This window comes from Aquarana catesbeiana, linkage group LG08 (assembly GCF_042186555.1).
Source record: "Aquarana catesbeiana isolate 2022-GZ linkage group LG08, ASM4218655v1, whole genome shotgun sequence".
NCBI lineage: Eukaryota > Metazoa > Chordata > Amphibia > Anura > Ranidae > Aquarana > Aquarana catesbeiana.
Genome location: NC_133331.1, coordinates 77,376,404 through 77,393,221, shown reverse-complemented (window position 1 = coordinate 77,393,221; position 16,818 = coordinate 77,376,404). Strand labels below are relative to the sequence as shown.

Here is a 16,818-nt window from a genome sequence, read left to right as displayed (position 1 = left end):
GTCCCCTATGGTGCAAAAGATACCAAACAGTATGTAATATTCTCATCGCAGACGTTGCTGCAGTAGGCAAGAAACGGGAGCTGTAGCAACCACCAAACTGGAGGCTGGTAATGTTCTTGGTCAAAGCACATTTTGGCAGCACACCACAGATCTTCAAGAAAACATCCAAAGGTTTTAGTAAAGTGATCACAACACAGCAATAAAGTGCAATGTTTCGGGGCCACGCAGGACCCCGTCATAACATGCCTTGATGGGATCAAGCGTGGCTGCAAAACATTGCACTTTATCGCTGAGATGCAATTTTTTTTTTAGAAAACATTTGGACGTTATCTTAGTGTGGTGTGCCGGCAATAGACTCAGTGGGTATATTGGACAGTCTATTAGACTGTCCAATATACCCACAAAAAAGGTCCTCAGCTGAATAGACAACATTAAATTAGGAAAAAAAAATACAAAACACACAAAAACACAAAAATTCAATTTAGAATTTTTTTTCTTGGTTTTACTTTTTTGTAAAAAAAAAAAAAAAATCCAGAAAAATCTGCCAGTAGTCACACAAGATATAAACACCCATAAAAAGGTAAAGAACCAAAAAAATAGGTATAGGAAAAGCAATAGAAGGCGAAGCAGGAAGATGAGATGGCGATTTCAGTTGCTGCAAGAAATATGAAACAGATATATAAAATTGAATGTCAGATAAGGACCTTGTTTTTTAGAACGGAAAGTAACAGGTGGGGCCTACAGTATTATTGGCAGTTCAGTATGTATTACCATGATCCAGAAATAATGTGGGTCATACAACTAGCCAAACACAATCTATCCAATCCTGGCCCACAGGTATGATCCAGTCAGGATCTTTCCCATCCTATGACTTAACCTGAGTATGTCTGTTTTTGGTTTTAAGGACAACACCGCAGCAGTACCCGGAGCAGACAATGCTCCTTACTTTAAATCAGAAAGTAAGAACCAGGAATCAAATAGAACTCTCAAATAGAAGGCATTTAAAGTCTCTTCCCAGGACAATATTGTGGCAGTATTTTCACCACGTAAGGGCAGAGGGAACTTATGCCCACATGGCAGCGGAGAAGCTTTAAGAAACAAAAAGGAGGTTCTAAGCAGCAGGTAAGAATGTGGTAGAAAGTGTGGTTTCTTCCATTTGTAACACATCAGGGGATGTTGTAGGGAACTGGATTTCACATAGGTAGTAAGTGGTCATCTCTCTCTTCTGGCTCTTCCCCAAGCTGATCATCTCCCACTCCACGGTAGGCGGTCTCCGAGGACCGGGGCCGAGATCGGCACACAAAGTCACAGCCATCCTAAGAGAAATTAATAAATTAGATTTAGTTCAACGAACCTCAACCTGAGAAATGTCAGTTTGACAAACTGACACCATTAATTACAGACAGGCCTGGCAATACCATCATCTTTGAATGTCGAAGGAGTGCAAGTTTGCTGGAACTAAATGGGCATGTCAGCCTAGTAATCCTCTGAGGGAGATTCGCCCTGTCAAGGTCCGGTTAGTGGTAGGATATCTAATGTGACATGGGCCTTATAGTTTACATCAGCTGGCTCATAAAGGATCTATAGTAGTAGGATACGTGTTCCATTAAGGCAGTATGTATATTTCATAAACTGATCTTAATACGCTCAGTCTTCTCAGTCTACCAGTGATAGAGATAACAAATCTGCATGGGTTAAGCCAATCTAGTGTGTTTAAAAGAGAAGTATGGCTTAAAAAAAAAAAAAAAAAAAAAAAAAAGGAGAAAGAATTAAATCATACCTTTATGGCTGAAAGACCAAGAAATTAATCAAACACCGCTGACTGCTCAGCTCTCGGTCCTTAGCCTACAGAGGCTCTCTGCTCAACCCTCCAGTGCTCACTGGAGCGCTGGGCTGTGGAGGGAGCGGCTGGCTCAGGCTCTCAGCAGCATGCCCAGATGCTGAGCCAGCTGACGGTGCAGGCATCTAGGTGGATCCCAACTGTAAAGTCAGGATCTTTCCAGAGCCTGGACAGGCTGAGTAAAGCTAGCCGACAGTAGACTTTAGCCCGCTGTCAGCATAAAATGAGTCACAGGAGTGCAGAACAAATTGCACTCTTCTGATCCCCAGGAGAAGCATAACCAAAATAGCTCTGGTTATACTTCTCCTTCAAGCGATGTATAGCGAAGGTGGTGGCTAGCTGACAGACATTTTCAGTGCAGGTTTAGAAAAAAAAAAAAAAAAAAAGAGAGAATAGCCATTACTGATTATAGAAAGCACTGTTTTGCCATCAATGTCTGTTGACCACTGGTGTCTGCCTTATAGGTCAAACATAATATAATCATCTGATTGGCATGAGTTAGTTTTCTTTCAGCCAGACTGGTTGTTGTGGGGTCATGTATTTCCTATGGTAATCCTCCCCTTTAGACTCTCAAAAAAGGAGGAGTTCACTTTTATAAATCCATAGGAGCCAGATTAGAAGACACTGTGCATGGTCAGCTCCACAGACCTGTCTGAAGCTTTATCATAAAAAAAAACAAAAAAACACTAACTAATTATATATATATACACACATATATACATACACACACACACACACACACACACACACACACACACACACACACACACACACACACACACACACACACATATATATATATATATATATATATATATATACATATATATACATATATATATATATATATATATATATATATATATATATATATATATATATATATATATATATATACACACACACACATACACATATATACACACACATACATATATATATATATATACATATATATATATATATATATATATATATATATATATATATATATATATATATATATATATATATATATACATACACATACACATATACACACACACACATACATACATACACACACAATTGCTTATACCTTTCCATCCTGCATATACAGTGCTCAGCATAAATGAGTACACCAAAAGATTTGTCAGAAAAACTTTCCTTTCAGAATCAACATTTTCTATGGGACACTATACTACAAAATACTCCCACAAATGTGGGCCATTGATTGCAACTAACATTTAAATTGCACACAAAAAAAAAAAAAAAAAAAAAAAATATTTTTCCCTAACAAATTCATTCAAGACCATGTTGCAGAAATGAATACAACCCAATGAAAAAAAAAGTCTTAGGAACAAAGCTAAATTTTAGGCAACAAAACCCTAAACAAGAATTCAACTACAGGCGAGTCTTAATTATTTATTAACTACTTCAGCGCCGGAAGGTTTACACCCCCTTCATGACTAGGCCATTTTTTGGGATATGGCACGGTGTTACTTTAACTCACAATTGCGCGGTTGTGGGACATTGTACCCAAATAAAATTGAGGTCCTTTTCCCCCCTCCCCCAACACAAATTAGAGCTGTCTTTTGATGGCATTTGATCACCTCTGCCATTTTTCCTTTTCGCACTATAAAACAGACCGACAATTTTGAGAAAAAAAAAAAAAAAAAAAAAAAAAAAACAAAAAAAACCCCACACAATTTTTTTTTAATCTTTCGGCTATAAAACATGTCCAATAAAAAAAAAAAAAAAAAAACCCAACACCAAGAAGCGTATATTGATTGTAGACGCTATAACTTTTACGCAAACCAATCTATGGGATAGACTTTTTTCTTCTACTAGTGATAGCGGCGATCAGCGATTTTTAGCAGAACTGCAACCACGTGACAGACAAATCGGACACCAAGTGACACCTTTTGGGGACCAATGACACCAATACAGTGATCAATGCTAAAAGAAATGCACTGTTGCTGTACTAATGATTCTGGCAGGGAAGGGGTTATCGGGGGCAGTCAAAGGGTTAAGTGTGCTCTTAGGAAGTGCCTTCTAACTATGCGGGAGGTGCTTTGGCTGTGAGAAGACAGATCCATGTTCCTGCTTAGCAGAAACACAGAATCTCTGTCTCCCCTACTAGCCGAATGTCAACCTCCCATGTTTACATAGGCAGGCAGCCGTTTTGCCCCTCTTGTGAACGATTGGCGGGTCCCAGCAGACATTGGGTCTGCCGAACCTGCTGATTGGCTCCCGCTGTGTCCAGTCACAGCGGGAGCGGGTCACCGGTGGTGCCACAAACCCGGAAGAGGCAATCGCGTACAGGTACGCAATTTCACCTGTAGGAGCCGCCACCCCACAGTACATATACTAGGGGGGGGCGGCAACTGCTTAAACAGGTGTCCAGCAGACAGTTTATAAAAGAGTGTTACTTATAAAAACCCTTCCCATTTCATGCTGTCATCAATGGCACCACATGGAAGAGAAATGTCACAAGGCCTGAGTAAAAAAAAAATATTTCTTTACACAAGAAAGTTGAAGGCTACAAGATTAGTAAAGCTTTACAGGTCAATCAGAATACTGTAGCGTAAGGGATACAAAAATTTAACAAAAGATGGAAGGTAAGGAATACAAAGAAAAATTCATGGTGCCTACAGTGAAACATGGCGGTGCTAGTGTCCCTTCTTTGGGGTTGCATGACTGCTGCTGGTGTCGGGGAACCGCATTTTATTGATGGCATCCATCATGAATTCACAGATGTGATGCTCTATATTGAAAGATGCTACCGTCACGTCATGTGCACTTGGTCGTTGTGCAATTTTCCAACATGACAGTGATCCAAAACACACATCCAAGGCCACTGTTGCATTTCTAAAGAACGGAGTGAAAGTGATTCTGTGGCCAAGTATGACTTCTGATCTGAACCCAATCGAACACCTATGGGAATTCTGAAGAGACAAGATGAGCATCACTTTCCATCCAGCATCCAACCTCTAAAAGGAGGTAGTTCTTGAAGAATGGAAAAACATAGATGTTGCAATATGTCGTCAACTTGTTCATTCCATGCCTAGAAGACTTGGTGCTGTCCTTGCAAATCATGAAGGTAATAAAATACTAGATGGAGTAGTTTGTTGTGGGGTGTATTCATTTTTGCATCAATTTGAGTAAAACTGAAGATTTTGTAATCTAAGTTATAACATTAACCTTACTTTCATGTAATGAGCTAAACAAATGTTCTATAAAATGCAGTTATGTCAAATTTAGGAAATTGTTCTTGTGTTCATTGAGATATTGATTAAAATATATACTTTTCAAAAGAGATGTACTCATTTATGCTGAGCACTATAAAAGGTCACATTTACTACCACTGCTCTCCATAAGTCCGCTAACATCTATGGAACATCATACTCACCGCTACCAGGTTGCCAAACTCTTGCCAAAAGGTGATATTGGGGAACTGCTCTATCCCTTTAGCTCCAACGACAAAGCGCTTATAAATAAATCCACCGATGATATAAACTGCAATTAGTACCGCAAACCTGAGAAAGTTCAGAGCCAAAGTGTTACATTATACATCTTTAACCATCACACCTCGACTATCATATCCGATTAACAGGTGAAGGAATCTCTGGCTGTTATTCAGATTTTACAGTTCTATCAAAGGAAAAGGCTGTTTAAATTCCTGCACTTTAAAACTGAACATGGAGGGCACTACTGCTTACCTCTTCTTCCGAATAAGCTAGTTACCTGGCTGCAAGCTTCCCTTCCTGCTTTAATATTTCCAATTTCTAACCCAGAACAAGTATGCAGGAAAAATAAAAAAAAAAACACATACATATACATGGCTCTACCAAACCTCAAAGTGAAGTCTAAACTTACAATGCAAAAGGCTCAGCTCCCTACTTTCACAGGAGACATTGGGGGCAGCGGAACAAATAGGCTTCTGCTGCCGTCAGTCAAAGCCTTGTGAGAAGGGAGCGGGGGTGTGGCTTATCAGTACTGAATGTTTCTATGGATGCACACAGCCAGGCTTGGAGAGCACATGCACGGGTGCCTCCTTGCTACAGGAGGCTCCCATAGGAGGGAGAATTGCCAGTACTGAGGAGAGCTACCTTTCTGTACAATATCATTGCACAAAGCAGTTACGAATTACCTTTTTTTTTTTTTTTTTTTTTTTTTAATAATAATAGAAAAAAAAAAAAAAAGTCAGTCATTCTATTAAATTATAGGTTCTTATATAGTGTTGTCAATTTACACAGCGCTTTACACATCTATTGTCCATTCAAATCAGTATCTGCCCTCAAGGAGCTTAAAAATCTAAGGTCCCTAACTCACATTCATACATTAGGGCAAATTTAGATATGATCCAAATGAACCTACCAGCATGTCTTTGGAGGTAGCTTAATTGGGGACAGGAGGAAACTCGCATAGGCACAGGGAGAACATGCAAACTCCAGGCAGGTAGTGCCATGGTTGGGATTTGAACTGGCAAAGCTAGTGATACTAGGCGGAAGTACTAACCACTTAGCCACTATGCCGTCCTTTAATAAAGAGGTAATATTTTATGGACCTGTCTAGGCATCAGGTGGGAGGTCTGTCCCCCTTACACTGCTGACTATTGAAATTGGATGTAAAACCAAAAATGTATTTTCGGATAGAGCAGGGAATGGGTAGGATCCCTGTCAGGTACATATCTACTGTCCAAGTTCCATCAGAGAGATTTCCCTTCACTGTCTCAGCAACACAGAAGAGGAGATGTCTTGAAAGCTAGGGGATAGCCCCTCTTAAACTGCTGTCACTATTGGAAGATTTCCCCTCATATCCTGTTCCTGTGACAATAAAAAAGTTTCAACACTTTCATTCAGTTACAGGGGTCACCAGGCCCAATCGAGAGGGAGAATCTTCCCAATAGGTATGCGGACAGCAATAAAAACCTGGAGGTAAAGCAGTAGCACGTCCTCAGAATCCCAGAAGACGGTCATCACTTTGCCCGCTGACAGAACACTCAGAGCCCTCTTCTTCCACCTTCTCCATATTCAACTCAACTAAAGGGGGCGGGGGGTGTGGTGGCAACTGTTTGCAAGGAGCGCACAAAAACCATATAGCATGCATCCACCATTTTCAGTGCTGAATATCTGGAAGAGCAGCTTGGTGCTGTGGTAAAGTTTCAGGTCTGTGTGGTCACTCTTTCCATGTCAGGCCGTGAATTTCTGAAACGCCCCTTGTACATTCAGAGAATGTACTAGCTCAGTCTTAACTCCACCTTGTGGTTACAGCAGTTGTGCAGAGTTTATAAATATGAATGTAGTCTAATAGGCACCATAGCAAGACCTAGTACACTCAGTAATCAGCAGTAATATGTTGTGTCTGACACCCCCCTCTTCTGCAATACAGATCTGTGTGATAATTACTATATGGGTCCATCTGAACCCTTGCCCTGTGTATGCCAGCACAGAGAAAAAACTGCAATGTGACAGATGCATCTTCACAAATAAACAAGTCACAAATCATGAAATGTGGGTTTAAAAAAGATGAGACTTCAACTGGGCTTTAAGTGTCTAATAAGTATTGTCTATATTACAGAGGACCTGACCAGTTCTCTTAAATGTATGGATTCCAAATTCTGAAGTACCTGGTTTTACTTGATGGACTTTACCTATAAATAGGAGTACAAGCAACACCCCTCCGGTTCAAGACCAGCTAACCCTTTCCAGGTGCTTTCCAACCCTAGCAACACCTAACCCTTACTCAAAACCAACCCTTTATCCTCCCCTAAAAAATTTTTCTCTAAGCGTCTTCCAGGACACCCATGAGACCTAGGGCTCCTTCTACCAGGACAGAAAACACGTTAACCCCCACCGAATAAAGGGGCGGTCCTCCAGGCCCCATGTCAGTATTAGTGTTTTGGACGGGCGGGCGGGGCGGGGCGGGGGGGGTATAACATGTTTTCTGGAACAGTGTTCCCCTGGGGAACATGAGCAATGAGCGATGCTCTGGTTATGATGAGGAAGTTTTCCTATCTTCTCTTCCACCAGGGGAGTTGGCGATTGCTGCTGTTCCCTGTCCTCGGTGCCTGGGGAAGGCGAGGAACGCAGTGATATCAGCTCTATAGCACGTGTCGCATAGGCGGCATGCTTTCCCCGCTAATGCGCCCCAAGCTGGTCCACTGGAAGTATCTGGCGGGGTCACTTCCGGGGCATATGATGTCATCAGCGGGAGCTGGAGACGCTGGTTCCAGTCTTCATACGGTGGGAACAGGGGACGCTGGCAGATGGTGTTTAAAAAGGGTGAACACCCAGCAGAGGTTGCGGACCACCAGGACGGATTCCTCTGTAACACCTGCACAGGCAGCATATGCAGGCCCCAGCACCTCACAGGTAAGCCTGAAGTGTTTTACATCCCCGTGCATACCCAGTGAGTGTCCCGTCCCCCCCTGCCCCCCTCCCCCAAACCAGTGGAACTGGGTGAAAGGGGACACATTTCCCTCCTGCATGAGGTGTTATGGAGTGTTGGTGGCTTAAATTACCCTGTGGGTCATTTGTTTTTCTTGCAGACCAAGATTTAGGACAAGGTCCAAGCAGCCACCTAAAAAGGAAATGTGCAGCTTGCAGAAACAAAATCGAGCGCCTCATGGAGCAAAGCAGTTTTCCGCACTTGTATAGACAGCCTAGTCAAAGATGACCCAGTAGTTTCCTGTCAGAAAATGCGGACTTCAGTTAGAGATGACCCAACTTCAACTCCTTCAAAACACCGATTGCTAAGATCCAGGTCCCCTTCACAGGATCTATCTCCAGATAGGACTCCTGCTGGTCCTGGCGCTCCACAGCAGAGCACTGAGAGTGAAGACTGAGGAAGAAGCCAGATCTTCCCGTGCTTCTCCAGAAGAATCAGGTCAGATACAGGGCCCAGGGATAGAGAATCCGTCAGGGGCTCGGGGTACAAGTTGTCATTGGAGGACGTTGATGCCTTATTGAAGGCTATGTATACAACCCTTGCTATCGATGAGAAAGTACCAATGTCTAAACATGACCTTATGTGTGAAAGGTTTGCAAAAAAAAATATGGGCTAGAGTTTTCCCCGTGCATAGTTCCCTTCTTGATACGATCAAGCTGGAGTAGGAAGATCCACAGAGAAAACTTTTTTTTTCCGGGTAACCTAAAAAGAAGCTTTCCATTTGAAATCCTTGAAGTTGAAGTTAGACGTACCTCTTTAAAAAAACATGGGACCTAGCGTTTGACGTTATGGGCACGCTTAGGGATCCAATGGGTAAAAAAAAAGAGGGGATATCCTTCTACACAGGGCCTGGAACTCATCCACTGGGAATCGTAAATCGGCCCTAGCCTCCACTTGTGTAGCCAGAAATCTAGAAGTATGGTCGACACAAATACAAACACATCTGGTGGCAGGAACCTCTAAGGAACAGATCCTGAAATCCTTCCCTCTTCTCTTTCAAGCAGTGGGGTTTTAGGCTGATTCTTCCGCAGAGTCTAAGAATGACAGCTAGGACCTCGGCTTTGGTGAATTCGGCCAGAAGAAGCCTATGGCTTAAAACCTGGTCAGGCAACGCTGCCTCTAAACTGCGCCTATGGTCTTCCCTTAACAGGCGATCATCTTTTTGGCCCAGGTCTGCAAGAGGCATTGGAGCGCGCACGGCCGATAGAAAAAGGCCTTTTCCAAGAAGAAAAAGCTGACAGCCAGAAAAAAATGTGACCAAAGTAGGCAGCAGGGTCCAAGACAGAGCACAAAGGCAAAGGTAAGGGGGGGCTTGTTTGACCATCCTCAACAACCCAGTGGGACTCCTGTCCCCTAGCAGGAGGAAGATTGAGGGGTTTCCTCCTGCAGTGGGCAGCAGTCACCTCAAGTCTAATTATCCTGGACCTAGTGACCAATGGATACAGGCTGGAATTCTCTTCCCAGCCACCAGAGAGATTGGTCACCTTCCCTCCCCAAGATCAGGTAAAAGCGACAGCCCTGGGTCTCTAGATTGGAGACTCGATAGATCAAAAAAGGTCCTGATCCTGGTTCCCCAGTCAGATCAAGGGAAGGGCTTTTATTACCATATTTTTGTCATCAGAAAGCAGTCGGGAAAATATCGCCTTATCCTAAACCTCCGGTCTTTAAACCGCTCGATCAGGTACAAGCATTTTCATATGTAAACAGTGTTTTCAATAAAAAATCTGCTTTACCCGAATTGCTTCATGGCCACTTTGGATTTGAGAGATGCCCATCTGCACATCCCTTTACATGCAGCTTTCCAAAGGTTCTTGAGACTGGCCGTCAAGATGAGGGCAGAAACCCGGCACTTTCAATTTCAAGCCCTCTTCTTCGGGCTGTCCTCAGCCTCATGCATTTTTACAAAAGGTGTTGGGAGAGGCACTGGCTTCATTAAGATTGGAAGCAATAACGATTATCCCCTACCTGGATGACCTCCTAGTGGTGGCAGAGTAATATCAAAAATTGTTGGAAGTCCTGAAAGGTCTGGAGATCCGCTAACAGTCACTAGGCTGGTTGATAAGGACAAGTCTTCCTTGATTCCGGCCCAGAGGGTGACATATCTGGGATACAAATTTTGCTCAGTAAATCAGAAAGTTTTCCTCCCGCAGGAAAAAAAGTCTCAAAAATAAGTCAGCCTTACAGACCAGTTGGTCTCTCTCAGAGAAATCTCAAGAGCAGTGGGTCTGATGACCTCTTACTTTCCTGCAGTTCCATGCGCAAGATTGCATCCAATGCCCGCTTCAAATGTTTCTTCTAAAGGGACAGGGACAAAAAAAAAAAAGTTTCCTAGAGTTGAGGGTCCGGTTACCCTCCAGGGTAAAAAGAAGCTTGTGGTGGTGGAGGTCGCACCTTCACCTGACAGGAGGTCTGCAATGGTCCATTCTGGTATACCAGAGGATCACAACGGACGCAAGTTCCTGGGGACGGGGAGCCCACCTCACCCACACAATGGCACAGGGAAGATGGTCTCCCAAGGAAGCAAGAGCTTCTTCGCATCAGAGAGCCTTGGAAGTATTTCAGACGGAAATTGGGTCAGTGTCTCCAGATTCTATCCGATAATATCGCTACTGTTGCACTCAACAAACAAGGAGGTACGAGAAATCGGATGCTTCAATCTATAGCCCAGGGGATCTTATGGGCAGAAAGGAATCTGGCCTCGATTACAGCAGAGCACCTGAAAGGGACGCAAATCTGGCAGATTAGCTCAGCCACTAGCAGGTGTGTCGGGACAATTAATCTCTTCATCCGGAAATCTTTGCAGAACTTACCAGTAGATGGGGATATCCCGAAGCGGATCTTTTCGCAAATCAGAGCAATTGCAAAACAGAGACGTTATTTTAATTACTTACCTTGAAGACAATTTTCCTAGCAGCAATTACCTCAGCTCGTAGGGTAAGTGAGCTGCAGGCCCTTTCAGTTAGAGAGCCTTTCCTCACAATTTTGAGGACTGGATTGTCTTAAAGACAGATCCGGGATTTTTGCCTAAAGTGGCCAGTACTTTCCACAAATCGCAGGATATCGTACTGCCAAACTTTTGCAGCACGCCGAAGGGCGACAGAAAATAATTTTTTTTTTTTTTTTAGACGTTAGAAGAGTTCTTCTCGTCTATTTAGAGGTCACCAAGACCTTTAGGAAAACAGACACCTTGTTTGGTTTCTTTTCGGGAGCGCACAAGGTAAAGGGAGCAAGCATCTAAGGCCACCTTGGCTAGGTGTATAAAGCAAGCCATTTCAAAATTCCATAGGGTTAGAAAGATTTCTCCACCTTATATCAATGCACACTCAACAAGACCCTTGTCTGTATCTTGGGCTGAAGCCTTACCGGAACAAATATGCAAGGCTGCCACATGGTCCAGTTTTTCGACATTCGTTCAACATTATCGCCTGGACCTCCTCTCTTCTCAGGAGCAGGCGTTTGCTCGTAAGGTCCTTCAGGCATATTTTAATCCTCCCTAGACTGGTAAGTTCTGGCTCATCGTCTCATGGGCTGTCCTGGAAGACACTTCGAGAAAAGCTGAGTTAGACTTACCGGTAAGGTAAGGGAGAAAGGGAGTAAATCTAACTCAGCTTTTTTTCCTTCCCTAGATCTTGCTCCAACCCTTACTTCCCCCCATGATAACCCCCCCAAACTCCTTTTTTCTTCTTTGCAGAAGGGAAGCCTGGCTCCTCCCCTTGCCTTGCTAATCCCCTTGTACAGTTCCTCCTCTTGACCTATCCACAATTCCCCATCCCCAATTTCCTCATCTACCAGTCAGGTTACCCAGTAGAATTTCCCCACCCCTTTCTATTCTAATTTCTGTTATTCTCCTTTCCCCACATAAAAAATAAATTTAAAAAATCCAGCATTAGTTATTGTCAAGTCTCGTTTGTGCTCTTTGCCATGCCATTTGCATGCAAGAATTTGGTATAACTCTGTACGATTGAACTCAATTCCACGGTTACCTGTATGTCGTACATTTAAGATGTGAATCTCCAATTGTCTTTACTACTGTAACCACAAACTGAACTGGTTAATTCACTTTTTTTTTTCTACATTTTAGGTGCCTTATTGGAGGTGATGCCCATTTACAATCCCAGGTCATCTTCATAGCTTACAATGCTCTAAAATAAAGACCACTACTGGCACACAGGTACTTTAGAATCGAAACCATTTTATTCTCTAGCTGGGCACTTACACAATGAGAAGAATGGAGCCCACACTGAGATGGGATTCCTCTGCTGGACAGGCAACACTACTGTCCATCTCAAACAGATAGAAACAATCGCTCGTTTTGTTTCTCTCTTCGCTAATCATCGTGAAGGCATCCTACAAAGTGACGAGAGCATACATTTAGGTTAGATTACACAGCCAGTTATTGCAGTAGCATGGTAAACTACTATGGGCTTTCACTGGGATACAAATCTATTACCAAATATAGACTTATTTTCTTTTTGTTGACTGTTTTTATGCCGTTATTTATCAATTTTCCTACAACATACAAAAAAAAAAAAAAAAAAAGAGAAGAAGGAGGGGTAGCTGTCGAGCTAGACATTGTTTATCTCTCCAAGATCAACCTTTAGGCAGGAATAAACATGTTGTTTGTATGTAACCCTGACTGTCAACCTCTGCATTGCCTAGGTGTTCTTAAAGTGGAAGTTCAGGCAAAACCTAACGCTAAACCTGCTCTCTGCCACTTTCTAAACCTAATCTATATAGCCTTGTAAAGCAAAATCTTCATCTGGTCCCAGTGTCAGCGGTGGCTTCAGTGTGGAGGCGCGTGCAGGAGAGGGAGCAGACAACCGAAGCCCCAAAGTAAGTCTATGGGTAACGTCACTTCCTAGCCATTTCAACCGTTGTTGGTTCTCTCTTGTACAGCATTCCCTGCTAGAGACTGGATGGGATGCAGAAAAAGGCAAGTACATTAGACTTTTGTTTTACAGGGTTAGATAAATTAGGTTTAGAATGTGGCAGAGAGGTGGCTTTGCCTGGACACTTTAATATATAAAAAGTAACGCCAATGCACTATTGCCCAAAGAAACATTCTTTGCCTGCATTATGGGGCCAATAGCATGAGGAATTTGGTAAGAAAGGACCAAGGATACAGAAAAACAGTATATGTGAATCAGAAAAACAGGACACAACATACACAGCAGAAATTGCTTAAAAATGACAAACTGCTGTAAGCATAAATTGCAGGCACCCAAACCTGCAGCAGCTTTACAAATGCTGCCTATAAAGCTGAACACTGGGCCATTGTGAAGGCAATGCTTGACACTTCTTCATACTGCCAAAGCCTGTCCTGTCCCTTGCACATGCCTATTGGACAGTATGTCAGCCGATCATAGAGACAAGGATGTGGAGAAAAATTAATTTTAAAAAAATCAAGCGCCGACTCAATCAGGAAGTTTTAGAGCTTTGTCTGTCAGAACTGCTGTAATTTCACCCATATCTGCACTTCATACCTGCAACAGTTCTGTTTTATACGCTAGTGTCAATCACCTAAATGTGGGTTGATATTGTTGAAGTCCACGGTTTGTTTAATTACTTGCGGGACTAACATTGCCCTTGGATGCTCCAACTTGACTATGTACTACAATCTTTGGAAACTGATATGTGGAATCACATAAATATAGTCAAAGCCAAATACCCATGGGGAAAAGATAGCCAGTGGTACATACCAAGTGGTCGCAGTTTATAAACAGACATTGAGGGTTATTTATGAAAGGCTAATCCACTTTACACTACAAGTGCACTTGGAAGTTCAGTCGCTGTAGATCTGAGGGGACCATGCAAGGAATAAAAAACAAAAACAGCAATTTAGCTTGCACATGATTGGATGATAAAATCAGCAGAGCTTCCCCTCAGATCTACAGTGACTGCACATCCAAGCGCACTTGTAGTGAAAAGTGGATTTGCCTTTCACAAATAACCCGTTGTGTTATTCAACAAATTTGTTTCCGACCACCACTAAACGAATGCCTTGCTAAATGAAGCGCTTCCTAGTAAAAAAAAAAAAAAAAAAAAAAAGTCATATCCCTTCAAACATTAAAGAGCATACCCCCAGGGTGTTCTTGTTGCAGGATATCATGACCAAGGCCTGCCTTGGTCCTTTACCACAGTGATTGTCGTACTTGTCTCCAGATTTGTAGAATAGCATGATCCAATCCGCTAGAACATGAACAAAAGAAAAATTAACCCACATCTGTTCTGTGTAGATAATCTGTATTTTTAAAGCAAAAAAACACAAAAAACAGCGAGCGAGGAGAACCATTCTTGCCCTTAACCACTTCCTGGGCAGAGGTAATACATTTAGCAGCATCAGTATATTCCGGGTAACCTATAACTACCAAAATAGTTTTCATGTGAAAAAGAGGGGATGGTATGGCGCTGATCTTATTAGGAGGTGACCTACAACCTCTAAATACTTGAGGGGTGTGTGTCACGGGTGCATTTAGTGCAAAAAGTGACAATAATAGTGCAGAAAAAAAAACTTGCATATTCACAAAAAAAAAAAATCTGTGTAAACTTCCTAACCGCTTATATAGAATATATATATTATGTTCAAGCTAAAATAAAATAAACACAATCCTGTGCAAAACCTGCAATTCAAAGTGACATTTCTGTGCAAAAAAATCCAACATATATGACTGGTGTATATTGCTGCTGTGAAACTGGGTTCAGAAATATGCATATACCGTCCTTAAACCCTGGTGTATAAAAAAAAAAAAAAAAAAAAAGTCCAATAAAGTGACAATGTGCTCCTTCAAATTGTTCTGTGCTTCTTGTCCTGTGTTCTTGCTTGGAGAACACAGGACAGGAAGTTTCCTCCCACTCCACAGGCTACACAGTGGCTCATACTGTGAAGGTGAAATACCTCCTTGTGGGGTGAATAATAGCGATGAGTGCATTTCTTATGGGGCACTGTTTTCCAAGAAGCACAGAACAATTTGAAGGAGCACATTGTCACTTTATTGGACTTTTTTTATACACCAGGGTTTAAGGACGGTATATGCATATTTCTGAACCCAGTTTCACAGCAACAATATACAACAGTCATATATGTTGGATTTTTTTGCACAGAAATGTCACTTTGAATTCCAGGTTTTGCACAGGATTGTGTTTATTTTATTTTCGTTTGAACATAATATGTATTATATATAAGCGGTTACGAAGTTTACACAGTAGGATTTTTTTTGTGGATTTTTGTGAATATGCAAATATTTATTTTCTGCACTAAATACACCCGTGACACACACCTCTCAAGTCTTTAGAGGTTGTAGGTCACCTCTTAATAAGAGCAGCGCCATACCATCCCCTCTTTTTCACATTTCTTCTAGATGTACCGTATTCATTGGCGTATAACAGGCACTTTTTTCCCCTTAAAATCAGGGGAAAATCGGCCGATCCCCGCCGATTGTGAGGAGAGGAGCGAGCGGAGCCGACATACACAAAGTCGAGTGTACTTCGGCTGGACTCGGCTCCTCTCGCAGTCCCGCCCCTGACTGTGAGCAGAGCCGAGTCTAGCTGAAGTACACTTGGCTTTGTGTATCTCGGCAGCGCTCGTTCCTCTCCTCCGATCAGCACCAATTTTAAAAGACACTGGGAAGGCTGCTGCCACGACTCTGGGAAGGCTGCTGCCACGACTCTGGGAAGGCTGCTGCCACGACTCTGGGAAGGCTGCTGCCACGACTCTGGGAAGGCTGCAATAACTTCCCTCCTAAAAGTTTTTTTCCTTAAAATTCCCTTCTAAACTTGGGGTGCGTGTTATACGCCCATAAATACGGTACCTTAGGGTGAATTTATTGATAGAGGCTGCAGCTCCTCATTTTTACCATAAGAGGAGAGAAGTGAGCGTGGGGGTCTAACAATTTTTTCACAGTTTTCACATTATCTTTAAGCAACTACCATGTTTATATCTGTAACACAGTCCTAAAATACTCTCCCCCCCCCCCCCCCCCCCCCCATTAGTCATCCAATAATAAAAACAGAGCAAACATACATAATGGAGCACTGCTATCTTCAGGTGATGTGGCTTCTATAAGCTTTGTCCGTAAACAAACCCAAAAGCTTGCATGCTACTACTATGCCATAAGCATAAAAGATGGACTCGTGCAAAGAGATGCATTTCCAGGTGTATGGCAGTATATACAATGTTTGGGAGTCCATATTATGCCCATCTGCGTGCGCATGTAAAAACACAGCTGCTTGCGTGTATACCCACATTTTTTGTAAGTTTTTTGTAACTTATTTCTATGGGCGGGGTTTTGTTTTTTTGTTGGCTGTACAACTATATTCCTACAAATATTGCTGAGTGCATGAGCCCTTAACAGCTGTCACATGACAATAATACACAATGATTAATTCTCAATTATTAATAGTGACCAAAGCAGACACTGATGGAGATCGGTGGGCTCTTGTGTGTGCTGCTTGCTGTCAAATGGGAAAACATTGACTGATATTCATTCCTCCTCCTCCCAAACATGTGTTATTGTGCAGAAAAAGGTTTATCTACAGATTACGGTTGG

The 16,818-nt window shown here is 42.4% G+C and overlaps 1 protein-coding gene across 1 annotated transcript in view; it reads right to left on the bottom strand.

Moving 5' to 3' along the window:
* Positions 1 to 480: 480 nt before the first annotated feature.
* The window catches only part of LOC141105860 (cation-dependent mannose-6-phosphate receptor-like), a 37,239-nt gene continuing 20,901 nt past the window's right edge, over positions 481 to 16,818 (bottom strand). The window contains exons 4-7 of the mRNA XM_073596006.1: positions 14,352 to 14,461; positions 12,489 to 12,619; positions 5,232 to 5,358; positions 481 to 1,316 (exon numbers count right to left, since the gene is read on the bottom strand). Of these exons, the coding sequence (XP_073452107.1) occupies positions 1,194 to 1,316; positions 5,232 to 5,358; positions 12,489 to 12,619; positions 14,352 to 14,461 (491 nt within the window). The 3' untranslated portion in view covers positions 481 to 1,193. The remainder of the gene's footprint in view (positions 1,317 to 5,231; positions 5,359 to 12,488; positions 12,620 to 14,351; positions 14,462 to 16,818) is intronic.